This window comes from Hydractinia symbiolongicarpus, chromosome 11 (assembly GCF_029227915.1).
Source record: "Hydractinia symbiolongicarpus strain clone_291-10 chromosome 11, HSymV2.1, whole genome shotgun sequence".
NCBI lineage: Eukaryota > Metazoa > Cnidaria > Hydrozoa > Anthoathecata > Hydractiniidae > Hydractinia > Hydractinia symbiolongicarpus.
The window spans coordinates 25,596,660-25,613,118 of record NC_079885.1 but is presented as its reverse complement, the minus strand read 5'-3'; the positions used below and the strand labels follow the sequence as shown (position 1 = coordinate 25,613,118).

The following is a 16,459-nucleotide window of genomic DNA, read 5'->3' as shown; positions in this document are numbered from 1 at the left end:
ATTTCTTATGATTATCATGGAAAATGCTTTGCATTAGTATCAAATTACTATCAGACAATTTCAGTATCAAGCATGAACCATCTACGTCTATTCTTCAGTCCACAAGCGCGGCTTAAGTTTCGGAAAGATAATATTTTGACCAGAAATATGATGTATTAGCCACCTGTTTGTAAAAACTTGGTGGTACTTGCTTTTTCCTGATGCTTATCGTATCCTTGCAAACTTTAAAGCATAAGCCAAAAAAACATTTTAGTAAAAATAATTATTTCAAACATCATATGAGGCAATTATTTTATATATATTACATTTGCATACCCTTTATTTTAAAAAAGCAACAGATTTGACAAATTTAGGAATGATTGAATTAACTAAAAAAAAGGGTAGGAAATTGTTAACACAAAGTAATACAAACTTGGTTCTGAACGGCGAAAGTTCCAATAAACAACTTTCAGAAAAAAGATTATGGGATGAATTTGACAACAAAAATATTTCTGTTCTAACAACCTGCGAAAATAAAAGTTCCAAACAAATTAATTGAGCAGAAAGAACAAGTTTAAACTTTTCACCTTAGTTTTGGAACACCTTCTGCGATACCGTATACCAGTACATCCAAGATGGGGCCTTGCATTGCTAAAAGAGAGCAGGCTAGCCACAAGCAAGAACAAGAGAAGCCAATATAATGAAGACATGATGACAACGTATAGTTTTACACTTCAATTCAGTCTCCTTATATACTTCGCGTGTAGCGACTTTATCAACAACTTTTTTAGGAAATGAGTTATAATTCGTAATTAAGTGGACTGCTAACTAAGTTGGTTAATGTGTTGACGATGAATGATAGACGTAAGAATTAACAAAATTCTTATTAATTGGTGTCATAGCAGTGTGACGCAAACTTTGTTTTTGTCTGTTATGTAAACTATACTAGCTTTTATCTTTTGTTGACGCTCTCCTACTTAGGTATGTTTTCTTGTCGCTTATATTATTCGATTAGAAAGCTGGCTCAAAACGCGGAGACACTGTTTTTGTATACGGTAAACTTTTCTCTGGTTGTTAAGAGATTAGGCAGAACCATCAGTGATAGCGAGTCAAATTTGGCACTATAAATAAAAGAAAACAAAATAAAATTATACCTATACTTAGATAATTTACTAACCTGAATTCATGTATTTATATCGGTAGGCTTATTATAATCAAAATCTTCTTGTTGGGCAGGAAAAAAAATGGAACTGAAAGAACCTTTTCCTAAACTTTGACGACCTGAAGCATGCATTTAACAATAGGCTTGTTCCACATCACTATAAAATAACCCATGGAGGAGGGTTCTTTTCTCCCCTACTGTAAATATTTATGAAAAAACTCTATCAAAAGGTAGTCACGAGAAACTGTCATTTGCAATACCGCGTGTGTTACAAAGATTGCGGTTGCGGCATCGCGTTCTTTCATATTAATGTCGAAATTTCTTTGAAAACAAAAAGAAAAATATTTTTCATTTGAAATTAATCAAATCAATCTCACAATAGATTCTAGCCATAACTGAATTTCTTGACTTCTCTTTTCAGCCATCCTGAAGCAATATGGCTGCTACTTTTTATTGCAGGGGACATTGTTTATAATTTATGGTTTTTTTTCCATAACCTTGTAAACGTTTTATTGAAGAATGATGGCGTGTATTTAGTGCATTTTTAATATAATTTATTATTATTTAGTAAATTGAGGTAATTATTATTAATAAGTTCCTCTGACGACTTCCCCAGCCCTATAATGCCCTTCATACATACTTTGTATTATTATTAATATAGAGAATAAAAAGTTTTTCATCCGGTGGAAGAATCAACGGGTTTGTCCGTCGGACACATACCGGTCTTTAGATTATTCCCCGTCGTGCATACCCCGGTGCATTTCTTTTTTGTACATACTTAGCAAAAAGCAGCAATTGGGCTACCATTTTGAAGACAATACATGTATTAATTATTTTAATTCTGATGAGCATAGTAGTTCTGTTCAGCGTAAAGAAAATTATTTTACGCCATTTGGTAAATGTATTGTTTTGATTTCAGTAGTTCGTTTTCCTTTTACGTAAATACCGACATCATTTTTATTTTAGAATTGAGTAGGTTCCAAAATAGTTTATTTTTGATTCTAATTACGATTTCTCTAATTGTTACACATCCAAATGTATTTATTTATAGCCAAACAATAAAAAAATTAAAGAAACGTGCGTTTTTTGACGTCTACTAACTAACTCAAGTAATCACATTAGACACACAAAATTAGGTGCCAACAAAAATTGACATCTGATTAGCTATTTGTTGAATTTGTCCGCCTAGTATCAAACCTTTTTTTTTTTCGACTAAGTGAACAAGTTCATTCTAAACGGATGAGATTTTTCAATTCATATGCATAATTTGATTCACTTGCTGGAAACTAGCCTTTCTCCTTTTTAAAGGTCATTGAACTGCAGTCACTCAAGTGTCTTAAAAGAATTTATAGAAGAAGTTTGAAGTGCTTATCCCTGGTTGACTGGTGCTAAGAGTAAGGCAGACTTTTCATGAAGTTTCAGAGGCGAGAAAAAAATTTGAATTTCATTTCTGTTTTTATACACATTTAACCTATTTCAGTGTTGTTTTTATTTCAATCTAAAAGATCAAAATGGAATATAATGTCACCCTAAAAATGAAACTGTGGCGCACGTGTAAAAATCTTTTGCGCCTGTTCAAAGTGATGTTGCGCATGTGTACAAAGTTATATGCATTATTATTCCGAATATTTATACAGGATATAGCCACTTCAGTATTGGAAACACTGTTATGAATGTGGGTCCTGTGTTCGGAATGTATACATTAAGTATACACCGGTAATACCTACCCATTTTCCCTCACATGGCATGGGTTGACTCTTAGCTGTGGTAAAGGCACTTGCTAAACATGTCCGCGCTGAGGACCGAACCACGGACCTTGTGATTGCGAAGCGAACTCCATAACCACAAGGCCAGGCGCCGACAACGACATTTGCAGTTCACATAACCCTGATATAAAAAACTCCATGTAGACACAACGATATTTCTTGGCGGTTTAAAATCTCATTTCTGGTAAATTTCATGTCAACTCAATATAAATGCTAGCTAAAAAACATTGGACTGGGTGAAAATCTCAACGTAAAAAAAAACGTATGAAAATTTAAAGTAGTACAAATTAAAACTAATATGCTTTTTCAGCATAAGAATTATAAATTTTCTGCCTCTATGGCACGCCTAATTTTCTATAGTTTAAGAGAATGTGCTGTCCTTATCGATAACGACCCATACTCTGTTCACCATTTTCCATGTTTACTTGTGTTTTTTGTTTACTTCTACCGGATAATATTTTTTCAAATCAATCTTTTGTATTCAAAAAATCTCAGCGTAATGAATCATGTAGAGTATATGCTTGTTTGTTTGTTTTTAATATGCTTAGCTTTTAAAAATATTGGAAAGCAGCAAAAAAATATTTAGATTAGCCAATAATTTATGACATGACAAAAGAAAGAAAAAGAAAATGACATATTTAACTTTTAAAAAGTGGAGGTTTTATAGAATCGTGGAAAATCTACCGAGTTAGCTTAAGTGATAGAAGCAAGACCAAGATATCGCTAAACGGAAATGACGCGAGAAAATATCAAAACCTAAGGTGCTCCTGATTACTATCTGTAGTCTTACATCTTTAAAAAAGTCAGTTACAAGTCGTCAGGTCGTCTTATCAGGCTACATAAGGATAGAATTTAAATATTATTTTAAAGAACTAAAGTAAGTTCAAAACTGTCTGTTGGGGACTCACAAAATTATTCAACTTACAGGTATATTCGAGCTTTAAAGAGCACATTTCCCTAAAAGAGTTACATAAGAACCAATGCACCCGGTAAATAGTTAAGTTATCGAGAAGTTAAGTAAAGGAGTGTTTGTGTTTCTTGCAATTGAAGTGGCGTCAATAACCTTGGACATATTTGTGGGAATCTGTTTTTTAGGGATAACATCACTAGGCTAGCACTCTCTACAGCCAGTAGACTGCAGGAGTTTTATTTCATCAGAGATATAGACCAAGTAAACAACGTACAGAATATGACCGCTGCATTTTACACTATGTCCACGTTATGAAACAATTCGCTCTGCGGTACACTAAAGTTCAAAAAATTAAAGAATTGAGGCGTGCTGACGTCAGCAGGAATTATTAACCTATAGGATTTTGAATCTAACCAAATAACCTAAGATGCAAATATCAAGATCGGAAGTCCTAAGACCTCTTAGTTCGGGATACATGCTACCGCTAGTTTCAAAAACGTGACTACAATTTTAAAGCACGCGGCTGATTTATATAATAAAGCTAATTTCGTGACCTAATGGAATGGATTTACAGACCAGATTCACTAAGATTATTTGAATGCGTGTTCGGTAACAACAATCCATTAACGTATTTTAACACGTGGTATGCGTAAAAGCAAGTATAGATGGGTGATCGCGCGTTTGAGCGGCAGATACGAAGTGTCTTGTCCAAACGGCTTCCATGTACTCTGGTCTTTTGTATGTGTTTGGGTTGTCTGATTGTTTACGGTGTTGCATATAAAAACCACAAAAATTTCTAACTCATATTTTTACTGTCATTTATGTAATATTATATTCCGTATAAATGCACAAAATCCGGTCTGTAATTTACACAAGCATCAAGTCAATTGCTTTATTAATTTAACAAACGACTATCATATAAACAGCAAAAAAATTTATTACAATTCAATGTATTCGTGTTAAAAAGTTTTTTTGAAAAAAATAAATTTATTTTTGGATTTTTTCTTAAAACTGCGAATTTTAGATCAGATTCTTAATCATTTTTGACACAATAAACCTAGCTTAAGAATTAGGACTAGTTATAAACCTAGATGTATATATATATCTCATAGCTATAAACTTTATACTACCGCGAAACTGAATTCTGTTTCGTTCTATTTCTTGTTTTCTTAAATGCGTATTTTCCCGCGAAAGTTTCTAAGTTAGCCTTCACACGAAGTTTCATTTCAATGTCCAGTCTTTATAAATGTTGTTCTTTCTCTCAAAATATTTTGTAAAAATGATTTGCCGAAACAAAATTCACATCTTCGATATAAAAAGTTCCATGTAAATACGAGGAAATTTCACTGCGGTTTTGAAACCTCATTTCTGGTCCGTATAAAAGCTACTGAAGTCAAAGTATACAACGGGGCAGTTAGTAGGTAGTAACTTTAAGTTTGAAAATGCAATTGTAAAAACAGAAAGTTTAGTAAGTAATTCTAGTATGTTTTTTTCCATAACTATTTCAAGTGAAGTACTTTTTTTGTATCATGAAAATTTTGTTTAGATAAATGCACTGCCTTAGCTTTAATTTGTCAGGACCCCTTCATAATATTTCTCTTTCTTACATTGCTCAATTAGCGCATATATATCTTCTTCCATCGTCAACGGTGGAGTATCAGCAGAGTATCTTTTGAATGGTTCTCCATTGTGGTTGATCAGAAATTTCTCAAAATTCCATTGAATATCTGTTTTACGAATTGGACTCCAAAGTACTGTATTGGAAGATGATAACACGTCAACTGGTGATGGACAAACGCTCTAAAATAGATGTATAGTGCGAGCTAATAAAATCTGCAGTTATTGCGTGGCCACGGAATACAGTTTGTTAATGTTCTCTGCAGTGAACGGAATCACAAATAACATTTTTCAATCGCAACCTGTAAATAATGACAATCGGTTAAAATATCTTAAATTGCTTTTTTTTCTTTTTTAACTTTTTAAATGCGCTACGTGATGCATATTCAATTTATACACAGGTTAATAAGAACTTTAGCCCAATTGTCTTGACTCAATGAGGAGCTGGTAGAAAAACTGAAAGGCTCATAAGTGAACATCATCACATTTATCAGCAAAGAAAGACATCGACCATAGTACACTCGTTCACTGGCTGCGGCAAAAATTTCATTTAAACTCACAAAATCAGCTGTGCTATTCATACGTGGTTCACGAAGCATTAGAAATCCATACACCAATGATGGATTAAATGCTGAACGGACAAGTGGAAACTTTGACGTTAATCACAGAGTTCATTGAAGTGTTGAGACTGTCAAGTCGATACTTGTGTATGAATACATTTTGTTGCAATTTAAAAACAGAAAGTTTAGTAAGTAATTCTAGATAAGGTACCTTTAACCAGGAAAATAATTTGATTTCCGAAGCACCATTTACGTCTGCTTTAGAAAAAATATCCATCTTCGGTTGGAAACCATTCCCTGGACGAACAAACTTTAAGACATTTAGTATTTCTGCGTTCGAAGATGGTTCTTGATTGGCGAACTAAAAAATAAACACAGATCAGTCTCGGTTGATGTTTAATGCTTATATAAATTTTTGAGAGTGGTAATAATTTTCTAACCGGCGTTTTATATTTCCAACATACCTAGTTATATTGAAGGAGAACTACTTTGTTCATTTCAGTTCTCCTTCAATATGACTTACACGCATTATACTCGCCCGTCATAATCAGAGGTCTGATCGGGGTGAAGCATTTTCTGTTGAGAATGAAATACGGATGTGCTATGATAAATATTGACCTATACACCTAATAATATTACAAGTTTAGAAGGCGCAGAAGGAGCCCATAAAACACAAAGATTGGCAAGTTTTGACTTTTAGAAACGTGTCATCCCTTGCAGCAAGAGCACGAGTCAGTACCTTAAAAATCTGTCTTGGGAACTTTACAAAGACAAAGACAGAACGATTTTTGATTCCCCGTGACTATTTGAGTTATAGAGAGTCAATTGTATTCATAAGACTTTGTAATAAAAAAGTTATCTTTAAGCTTGATAAGGTGATTATCAAGATAATTTAGACGTGTACTTCTTCAAATTTTAATTAATACAGATTGTTGTTTAATTATACAAACTTTTACAATAAAAACATAGACCCTAAACAAATATGGTAGCTGCAAAAGCGATGGGCCAACAGTTTACCACGGGATAACAAATAGTAATTTGATTCAATTAAATTCCATAAAACTTACTTGGTTGCACGGAAAAGCGATGACATTTAGTGAACAACTTCCAGTGCCTCCATACTTCGTTATAAGTGCATTTAACTGGGTGTATGAGGTCACGGTTAAACCTCAAAAGCTCGCAACGTTTACCACAATATTAATTCTGTTGTTGTAATTTTTAAACTGCACAAGACTGTTGTTTAAATTTGGATACTGAAATCGGGAAAATACACCTTGTGATGTCTTTGCGCATACTGATGATTCATATATCGTACCTTTTGCGTAATGTATAAATAAAATTAAAGTTACAATCTCGAAAATATATTTTTTTCTTTCCATAGCTGAATCCCAGATATTTTTTCCGCCTTTTCTGTGATCCTTTGTCTTACATCTGCGTATCTGTTTATTATGTCGCATATTTATCACAAAACAAATAGAACTCTCCTCCTTTCCGAAATAACACTCCTCCCTGGTACCTTTAATCGAACATATGTTTTTATAAAAATTGCTAATGCGGGTTTTTTTAAAAAGGATACAACCTTCTACTTGCATTTTAGTTTAAAAAAACTAAAATTACTTAATATTCTAGGGTCTGAAGCCCACGAATAAGCTTTCTAGGGGAAGGGTTTATTCTTCATATAGTATTACTCGCTCTAAAAAGCTAATAGTTACATCCAGTAACCGTCGATTATTTGTTAACAGATTTTATCTTCGCAATCCAGACATTATAGCACGGACATCTATAGCACGTCCATCGTTCCAGTAAGCGCTGTACCACTACTACGATTTACAAGCTGCTGGGTAAAAAATATACAGACAATGCGTGTTTGCACCATATCGTTGAAGCAGCAACGCTACGGAAAGAAATTAGCGACCAAATGACGATATATTTAGGCAGCAAGGCGGAGGAGAGCATGCTCGTCTTATTGTGGTAGTTCTGCATGTATGACTGATTAATGTACAACTTTCGTGTGATCAGTGAGAAGTTTAATAAAAGAAAATTAGTGTAGAATGAATACGCTGATCGCTCGTGCACAAACAACATACTATTCATCTTATTCACGTTACTTCAGGTGACGTGAATAGGATAAAAGTATGTTGCTGGGCAAAAGCAGTAAGTAAAAACGTGGCGCTAATTAAAATATGCGTGCTGCATGATTCGCCAGTCTATTAGGAGTTTGTCTTTTCGGAAGTTAGTCCGTCAGTTTTTTTGAGAGTTTGTTCTTTGTGGGAGTTCATCGTTCGTCAGTACGGTTTGTTGTTTTTTATTGTCCGTGGTTCGTTCGTCGGGTTTTTTTTCAGTTTTTTGCCGTCGTTTCTGTGTATGTTTGTACCATGTACCATGCTTTTCTAACAGTTGTGCGTATGTTCTGTATTTATTGTTCGTTCGTCCGTGTGTTATGCATCTGACAATTTGTTGTTTGTTAGTATGTTAGTATGTTTGTTGTGCGTGCCGTGTTCATCCAACTGTTATATGTATCTAATATTTATTGTACGTCTGTTTGTTTGTCATGCGTCAGACAGCTCATCGTGAATCTGTTAGATTGCCATGAATCTGTCAGGTGTCCCTCAGTACGTTGAGGTTTGTCTATTTCTTAAAGTTCGTTTGTTCGTCGTTTGTAGGCGCGTTCATTGGTTCTTGCTTGGTTGGTCTTTTTGGTTGTCCGTGATCCGTTCGTCAGAGATTTTTTAGTTGTTCGTGTAAACCGTTAAACAAATCATTATTGAATTCTCCTCGTTGGTCGTGGTGCAGTCTTATGTAATCGTTAAATATCTTTCCTGCCGCACGTTTTGTTGCAATGTGTGGACGTAACAGTTGAAGTAGTCACAAATCATTACCTTTACATTGATCTAATTTCATTTAATCAATGGAAACTATCTCGAACGGTGCCGTAGATTTTATCGGAACCAATGGAGCTCTTTCGAGTTGATTTGGTGAATTCTTTTTAAGGTATTTGCATTGGTGACGTACATAGTGCGTTATATCTCTTGTCATACATGGCCAATAAAACATCCAAATGTTTTTCATGCAATTTCCTGATACACTATTTGTTTCTATTTGCGCAGTAAAACAATTTGGTTGTGTGTATATGTTGTTCTAACCAGTATGTTATTCATTATCTTTAATATTCTAAATGGTTCTAGAGAAATCTTGATTTCCTTTGCAAACAATGCAAGTTCTTCGGCCACCGTCCATTTAACACAGAATCATAAACAGGCTTGATGACGTCATCTTCATTCTGCAACGGAGACATGTCACCATCTTCAATCACGGCTGAACCTGCAGTTGTAAGGTTAATTTCAGATAGCCTAGATACACAGACAGGTTGATTGTTTTCGCAGTGGTTGTGACATACGTTAGTGGATTGTTGTCGGTATAAATTTAAAATAAGGGCCATAACCCAAAGAATTCTTAAAACGTTTAATAACTGCCCATTTTAATACCAAAAATTCTAATTTGCCGCTATGCAGATGGTAGTTACGTTCGGCGGGCGAGTGAGAAGCGTAGCTGATTATTTTCCAAGTGTTATAGCGTTATTAAACCCAAAGTTTCTGTTTAGACGTGTGGCAGTGAACTATGAGTGGGAGGCTGAAGTCTTGAAAAGCGATGACTTTAGGACTGAAGGATATTATTTAATTCATTGACAATTATTTGTTTTTCACCACAGTGACAAAGCGTGACAATTTTTCATTTTCTTTAAGTATGAACGGTAGATAATGCCATGAAGACTATGTAAGCATTTATTTACATACCTCTGAAAAACAGGTGGTGGATTGGTCAATTCAAACGGAATACGTAGCCACTCATATAAAAACCATGGTGTTAAAAATACGGTAAACTTTTGTGATGATTCTTCCATATACCCCTGGTGGTATGCTGTGTTCATATCGAGTGTCGAAAACCATTTCTGACCTTCCAGACTGTCTAGTATGTTTTTTAAGCGAGGAATTAGCTGTTTGCCAGAAATAGTTTCACAATTAAGGTCTCGGTAGTCGGTGCAGCGGCAAATACCGCCGTTCGTTTTCTTACACAAACGAATGGACTACTATACAACGAATAAGATTTCTCTATCCAACCATTTAAGAGCAAATTATCCATGTATTCTTTTACTTCTCTCAATACAGATTTCTGGGAACTGACCTACATGGCTTAGCAACTGGAATGGAGTTGGTTAGCTTGATTTTCATTTTAAAATTTTTAATTGAACCAATATTGTTGCTGGAACGGGTAAAGACGTCTTTTAACTTTTCAAATAATTGCTTTGCTTGATTTCTTCCCTCTTTCCGAAGGTGCTTTAAATCGATTTCAGGAAACCAATCGTTCTCTTTGTCCTCACTACTCATCTTTATCTGTATTTGGTTGACTTTAATACTTTCTTTGTTGTAACATGATATTTTGTTGGTTGGTAATTTACCAGTACCACAGCGGATGTTTGTTTTGCGGGTGCCTTATTTTACGGTTTGTTGGATTTATGGTCATAATGTGTTGATATGCGGCGATTTTCCTCGGCTTGCCCTGGCAAGGGACATTTAGATTTTTAGCTCATCATCAAAATCACCAATAATTGATGGTTTACATAGAATGGATACATTCGACCTGTCACCCATGACTTTTGTTTTGCATCTGAAACGCGGTGTTGTTAGGAATCGTAACATTATACAAACTTTCACATCGGCTAACCAGTCGGTATTTTTCTCTTTTTCTTTGATTTGGTAAACAACATTTAAATTTGAATCAGTTACCTGAGGCAAAATAGATTTTAACAATTCCGAAAGTTCAGACGAATGATTTAAAACTATGTGTTGGATGACATTATAATAACCATCGACCGGTAAACTTAACAGTACTGGCGTGTCTAAAAACGGTACGTCAAAAACGATTTTATCCCCTAATTGAAAAGTCAACGGTGCTACTCCTACGATTGGTAATTCCGTATTAATTGCGGTTTGTAACGATATTTCCTCGTTTTCTCCCGTTAATTCCACAATACTGTTTACAGCAGTGTCAGAAATTTTGTCTGTAGCCAGTCGGCATTCACGACCCCAACCATGGAACTACTGGTGTCCCATAGACACATTATTAGCAACGAATTCTGCTGTTGGTTTATGTCTGATAGTTTATCAATTTTAACTATTGTTTTTTGGTTATTACGTTAATGTCTGATACACTAAAGCTTTTAAACAGCCCCGCTCGTGTGTTTCCAACGAGTCGATAGCCCTGCACGGCAAGCGATGATTTATGTCTTTCTTTTGAGATGTTTTCGTACAATACAGGCCAGAATGACATTTAGTACACTGAAACAAACTCGCTCCAATCTTTTTGCAATAAACACAACATTTGCTATTTACATGTGAGGACTTTAAAGCTTCCATTTCTTGTTTCAAAGGAGCTGATTCATGTTAGTTTTTTTCGGTTGGCTCATTCGGTATTCTAGGAGCGTTTATTTCAAAAACGGATTTCGTACATTCTAAACGACGGTGACCAGTACCACCGCATTGAAAACTACGATGGCCCTGAAGGCTCACGTTGTGCGCGGTGTTCTCAATCACTTACGCCTTGCATTGCTTAGTGCGCGCTCTTCTTTAGTCAGTGCGCGCTCTTCTTTGATTTGTGCACGCTCTTCTTTGGTCAGTGTGCGCTCTTGGATGGAGATGTACCAATAACATAACTTGCAAGGCCTGCAAATTCGTCATCATGTTCGGCCCTCAGTGTTATTTGTATAGGCTCGATCAAACTGTTTTCAGTGCCATCATCTGACCTGATTTTAGTAGGCACCGCTGCGTTTTCCTTAACTGCCAAGAGAAAGTATGCTGCAATTATGTTTGGATCTTTGTTGCTTGGAGAAACTTTCATCCAAATTATTTTGCGGGAAAATCCGTCAATGCACCCGAGTATCGAAAATCCATATGGCTTCAACTTATCATAGCCATCGATGTGCCACAGAAAGCCTGGACCAGGTACTGAGTATATTCGTCGGCGAAGTCTTTTCTTCTTCCTTGTTGACACTCCTTCTGGGTCCAATTCCCTGACAATTTTCATAACTGTGTTACGGTTAACAACAATACCCATTTTTTTCAAGATACTCCATATCTTTCTGTATCCTAAATGAAACATAGTCATTATCAACTGTAACAAAAGATAATATATTGAACTTCCATACAGTTGCATACCCAAATTACTGCCGCTGCCAAAAAGCTGTCTTGCTACCTCTGCTCCTATTGCAGCTCTGTCTTCGTTCTGTTTTGAGATACTCCTACGCAAATTTTTTTCCTTCAGTCTTCTTTTAAGTGTTGATACACTTATGTAAATATTGTGTTGAATGGCTAAGAAACCCAAAATTTCAACATTTGTATATCCATCTAAAAAGTACGACTCGATTAGTTCCTCCATCATGTCTAAACTAAAAGAAGCGCTAGAAATAAAAGTATTCCTTTATAAGATAAAAAGTTAATATAAACTACTGACCTGCTGGCTTCACAACTCTGCCCCAGTCTACTTATGAAAAGTCAGGTTCAGAAGAACAACTCTCGAAATTTTATATGGAGAACAGCGCGAAGTAAGCCAAGAAGAGCGCATTAGGTCGTTAAACACCGCGCAATGTGCTAAGAAGAGCTCGCACAGAACCAAGAACACCGTGCACAATGTGAGCCTTCAGGGCCATCGTAGAAAACAGCGAGGACAAGGGCTGCGGACATTGTTGCGTCTGCAAATTTTTCCGTCTATTCATGCCTGGCGAACGGGAAGTTTGTGACGGATTATCAAGATAATCAAGATGGCGACGCTGCTGTGCCCAGATTTCCTGTACTCTTGCTTGCTTGTAAATGTCTATTGTGTCTCTAAGATTCAGTCATCGTAGGATTTTAGATCGGTTTTCCTAACCAAGGATGAAGAAATTTCTGCGCCCTGTTTTTTTTAAATTATTCAATTCAATGCAAATTAAATTAATTTTAGGTTAGCTAAGCATCATTATTTTGCCCAGAGAATTTTTATTTTCTTTGATAGAAATTTTGTTTGTTCCCATGATTTTTTTGATTTGAAGTCTTTCCTTTTCATCCGTCACTGCCAAGTTAAGATACTCTAATAACTTTTCCTTTGAAATATCAGGCCCTCTTTTCAAAAGAGGTTTCAGTTCTGATATAATGTATGAGGGTGCCGATAAGCCGCATACGCCGTAAAAAGTGCGGGCGTTTACTGGCGAGTTCGGCGTTTTGAAAAAATATCAAGTATTCGCCCGAAAAAACCCGCATAGGCCCGAACAATGCCTGAAAAACAAAAAGAAATAGACACTAATGTGATTCAAAAAATCTATAAAAATTAAAATAAACTTACTATGTGGTAGCGAAGTTCTTAAAAGAACTGTTTTTGATGGTTTTTGATAAAGTTTACTTTATAAAGACTTTATATAAACTTTATTAACTCCTTTCTCTTCTAGCGCCTTCTTCCCAACTATCGTCCGCATGGTTTGTTACAAGGAATTGCATTTCGGGAATGTTCCGGGCGAGCTAAGGAAAGTGCGGGCGGTTTCGGGGGACAACCACCAATTTTATTCGAAAAGTTGCCCGAACTCGCCCGTATATATGCGGCGTTTGCGGCTTATCGGCACCCTCTTTATAATGTTGGGGATTGTAAACCAGCATCAAATCATAAAATTAGCATAAAATTGTTTTGTTGGCATAAAAAATCACAATTTTTGTACATGTTCTCCAAAATTTTGTTTATGCAGTTGTTTTTAATTTTGTTTGCTCTTTACTCAGCATTTATTATTCTTATGACATTTCCCAGAGTTTGTAGCAATTGTTTAAGTCAAGAAAAGAGTAGAACAACTTTTTTAAGGTTATTAATTACAATAGTGTTGATTAAACACTGTCCAGAGTGGGGAAAAAGTTATCCTTGGCCCAGTTTTGTTAAAAATGATGAATTTTTAGCTTATTGTAAAATTTGTGTTACAGCATTCAAAATGCTGTAACACAAAATGTTTCAGAAACAAACTTAACCCTATTCGGCCGGGGGGGTGGGAGGGGGGGAGGGGGGCGGATTCCGCCCCCCCTGACGGTTTTTTTTAATAACTCCTGATTGCTTTGTTATATGGCTATGATACTTACTGAGTTTAAACATTTATCTATTAGAAACCTTCATGCTAATTTTTTAGGTCCCATACCTTTCAGAGGCTTTGATATTGGCCATTACTCGAAACCACCCCTAAAAATCTCTATGAAATCCTTATAATGGGGAAAATATAATAACTCCTGTTAGGATTATCCTTAGAACTTGAAACTTGCAACACAACTTTGTTTCATCACGAAGAATCATTTTGAATAATTTGAACACGTGACTAGTACGATTTCCCGATTTTGTCAGATTTCACCCGAAAATCGGAAAAAAACGGATTTTCGGGCAATTTTTGGCAATTTTTTATCCGATCCATGTAAAAACCGGAAGATATGTTAAATAACTTTTATTTAACTTTCAGAAACTTCAAACAGAATGTAAAAATTCGCTCTAGAACAAAAGTAATTATATTTAAAGCAGATAGTGGCATTTTTAACAATTTTCAACCTTCTGATGACGTCACAGAAAATGTGCTGACGCAAGCAAAAGTTTATTGACGCCATTTTGTTCCTTTTATGACGTACTATAAGTTTACCAAGTTTGATTCAATTTGAACAATCCTATGAAAAGTTATTGAGAGGGGGCGGAATCCGCCCCCGGTCATAGTATGTTCGAAAAACCCCGGACCGAATAGGGTTAAGAGGCAAACCCTTAGACTTGATTGATTTAACCCATTGTTTAGCAATGGTGGTAAAATTATAGACTGTCAAAACAAATTCAAAGCACTTTTTTATGTGTTTAACCAGTTTTCCAAGGTTTATCCAGTTTTTGTAGGAGATTCGTCAAATTTTTGAGAAATTAGTAAGGACCATTGAACCATACAGTTATCAAATTTAATCATTGGCATAAAATTAGCTAAATTTTCATAAATAATGGCGTGAAATTAGAAGTAAAAAACATAAAATAGCATAAAATAGGGTGTAAATTGGCATAAAATCATATATAAAATCTGTGTTTTTGTCATGGGACCCCTGCTTTAACTAGCTTAAAAAAAGCTTTGTTTTAAAAGCTTAGGATCAATAGGAAAACCCTCTTTAGATATGATTAGGATCTTTTGCCTAGCTGCCATGGTTCTAATTACAAAGTCTTACTCAGTTGTAGACTGGGAGGTACTACTAATGGTTGCATATTTTTCTTTAAAATAGCTCTGCAAAATCTGTTTCATTGAGGCTACTGAAGGACTTTTAGAAATGGTCTCAAAGGATTACCAAGAGTTATTGTTGTTATAACAGCTGCACAAATGTCAATTTTTAATCTTGAATCCTTACTTATATACTCTGACCTACTGCCCAATTGACCCATGGATTTTAAATTCTCAGAGCCTTACAATATTTGTTTTAGGCCGTTCCATAAATAGATTTATATACTTGAGTTGATGTTAACATAGGTTGAGTATTCATGTTATAAGAAGAGAACAGATTTTCAAAATTTTTAGATTTTTTTGGCGTGGCAACTGCCTCATTTTGTCTTAATCCAGGTCTCTTTTCGAAATCATTTTTTAGAAAATCTAAAGGGTTTTTATATATATATACACCATACATGAACACTTTCTAAAATTTTAAAGCATCTTGCTAGGGATTCATAGGCTTATAATTAATTTATATTTTCTATCGGGACTTTGTTCATGTTCTTCTGAGTTTAAAAATCTTTATGCACTGGTGTAGCAAAAGATTGGTATTACCTTCAGTCTTTAACCCAAATCTTTGACAAACTGAAATGAAACTTATCTTCAAAAATATGGCAGTAGTTTCCTCTCGTACCACTCTTGAGATTCTTTCATAACAAAGTTCTCTTCCATAGTCCAACTGCAACTGATGTTTTTTTCTCAATCAGCAATGTTCACACTTCTGTTTTCTGACTCAGTAGTAGCCCCACACAGAACCTGGTCCGGTATAGCCCGTGCTGTCATCTCCTTGTTTTGATCAAAGAAACAGTGTCGTTTAACCTTCTTGTGTCTGGGTCAGCATAACCCAAGACATCCTTTTCTTATCTCTTTGTCTGCAATTCCGCAACAACAACATATTTAACTATATCATCTGTAAATTCCACCTGTTGGTGACATTATTGTAAAGGGCAAGCCTTTGTAAATGAACAGACTTGTGCTTTACCCTTGACTTTGGTAACAAATGTGCGAACAGGTTGTCCGTGATCTTGACGCATGGATAAAAGTTCAGTTTTTCGCACGCTTTTCGCTGTGGATATCACTGCTACTCTTTTTGTAGCATTTAGTAGGACAGCTTCAGCAACAGTTAATACATTGTCTATCGATCTAAATAAATCTACTTCCAAATCCTGGTCACAGCATTGCCACATT

The 16,459-nt window shown here is 35.4% G+C and overlaps 3 protein-coding genes across 3 annotated transcripts in view; 1 reads left to right on the top strand and 2 right to left on the bottom strand.

Moving 5' to 3' along the window:
- Nucleotides 1-4,981: 4,981 nt before the first annotated feature.
- Nucleotides 4,982-7,466, bottom strand: LOC130614078 (glutathione peroxidase-like). Its single transcript, XM_057435475.1, is given in 3 exon segments — nucleotides 4,982-5,617; nucleotides 6,206-6,355; nucleotides 7,062-7,466. Coding segments are annotated over 3 exon segments (774 nt in total). The 5' UTR covers nucleotides 7,452-7,466; the 3' UTR covers nucleotides 4,982-5,383.
- A 4,188-nt stretch (nucleotides 7,467-11,654) lies between these two features.
- Nucleotides 11,655-12,493, bottom strand: LOC130614788 (uncharacterized). The gene is made up of 2 exons (XM_057436248.1): nucleotides 12,207-12,493; nucleotides 11,655-12,137 (listed from the first exon to the last, which is right to left on the bottom strand). Exons 1-2 carry the CDS (start codon nucleotides 12,427-12,429, stop codon nucleotides 11,665-11,667), a joined length of 696 nt encoding a protein of 231 aa, XP_057292231.1. The 5' UTR covers nucleotides 12,430-12,493; the 3' UTR covers nucleotides 11,655-11,664.
- A 3,283-nt stretch (nucleotides 12,494-15,776) lies between these two features.
- The window catches only part of LOC130613768 (ran-binding protein 9-like), a 36,530-nt gene continuing 35,847 nt past the window's right edge, over nucleotides 15,777-16,459 (top strand). The window contains exon 1 of the mRNA XM_057435108.1: nucleotides 15,777-15,787. The gene's annotated coding sequence lies outside the window, so the exon portion shown is untranslated. The remainder of the gene's footprint in view (nucleotides 15,788-16,459) is intronic.

What these genes read in the sequence shown, in the direction of transcription:
- LOC130614788 (XM_057436248.1), bottom strand. Translation starts at nt 12,429, where the DNA reads ATGATGGAGGAACTAATCGAGTCGTACTTTTTAGATGGATATACAAAT. An exon ending in TGGCAGCGGCAGTAATTTGG is followed by an intron (nt 12,138 to 12,206) that starts GTATGCAACTGT and finishes TGTTTCATTTAG; the next exon opens with GATACAGAAAGATATGGAGT.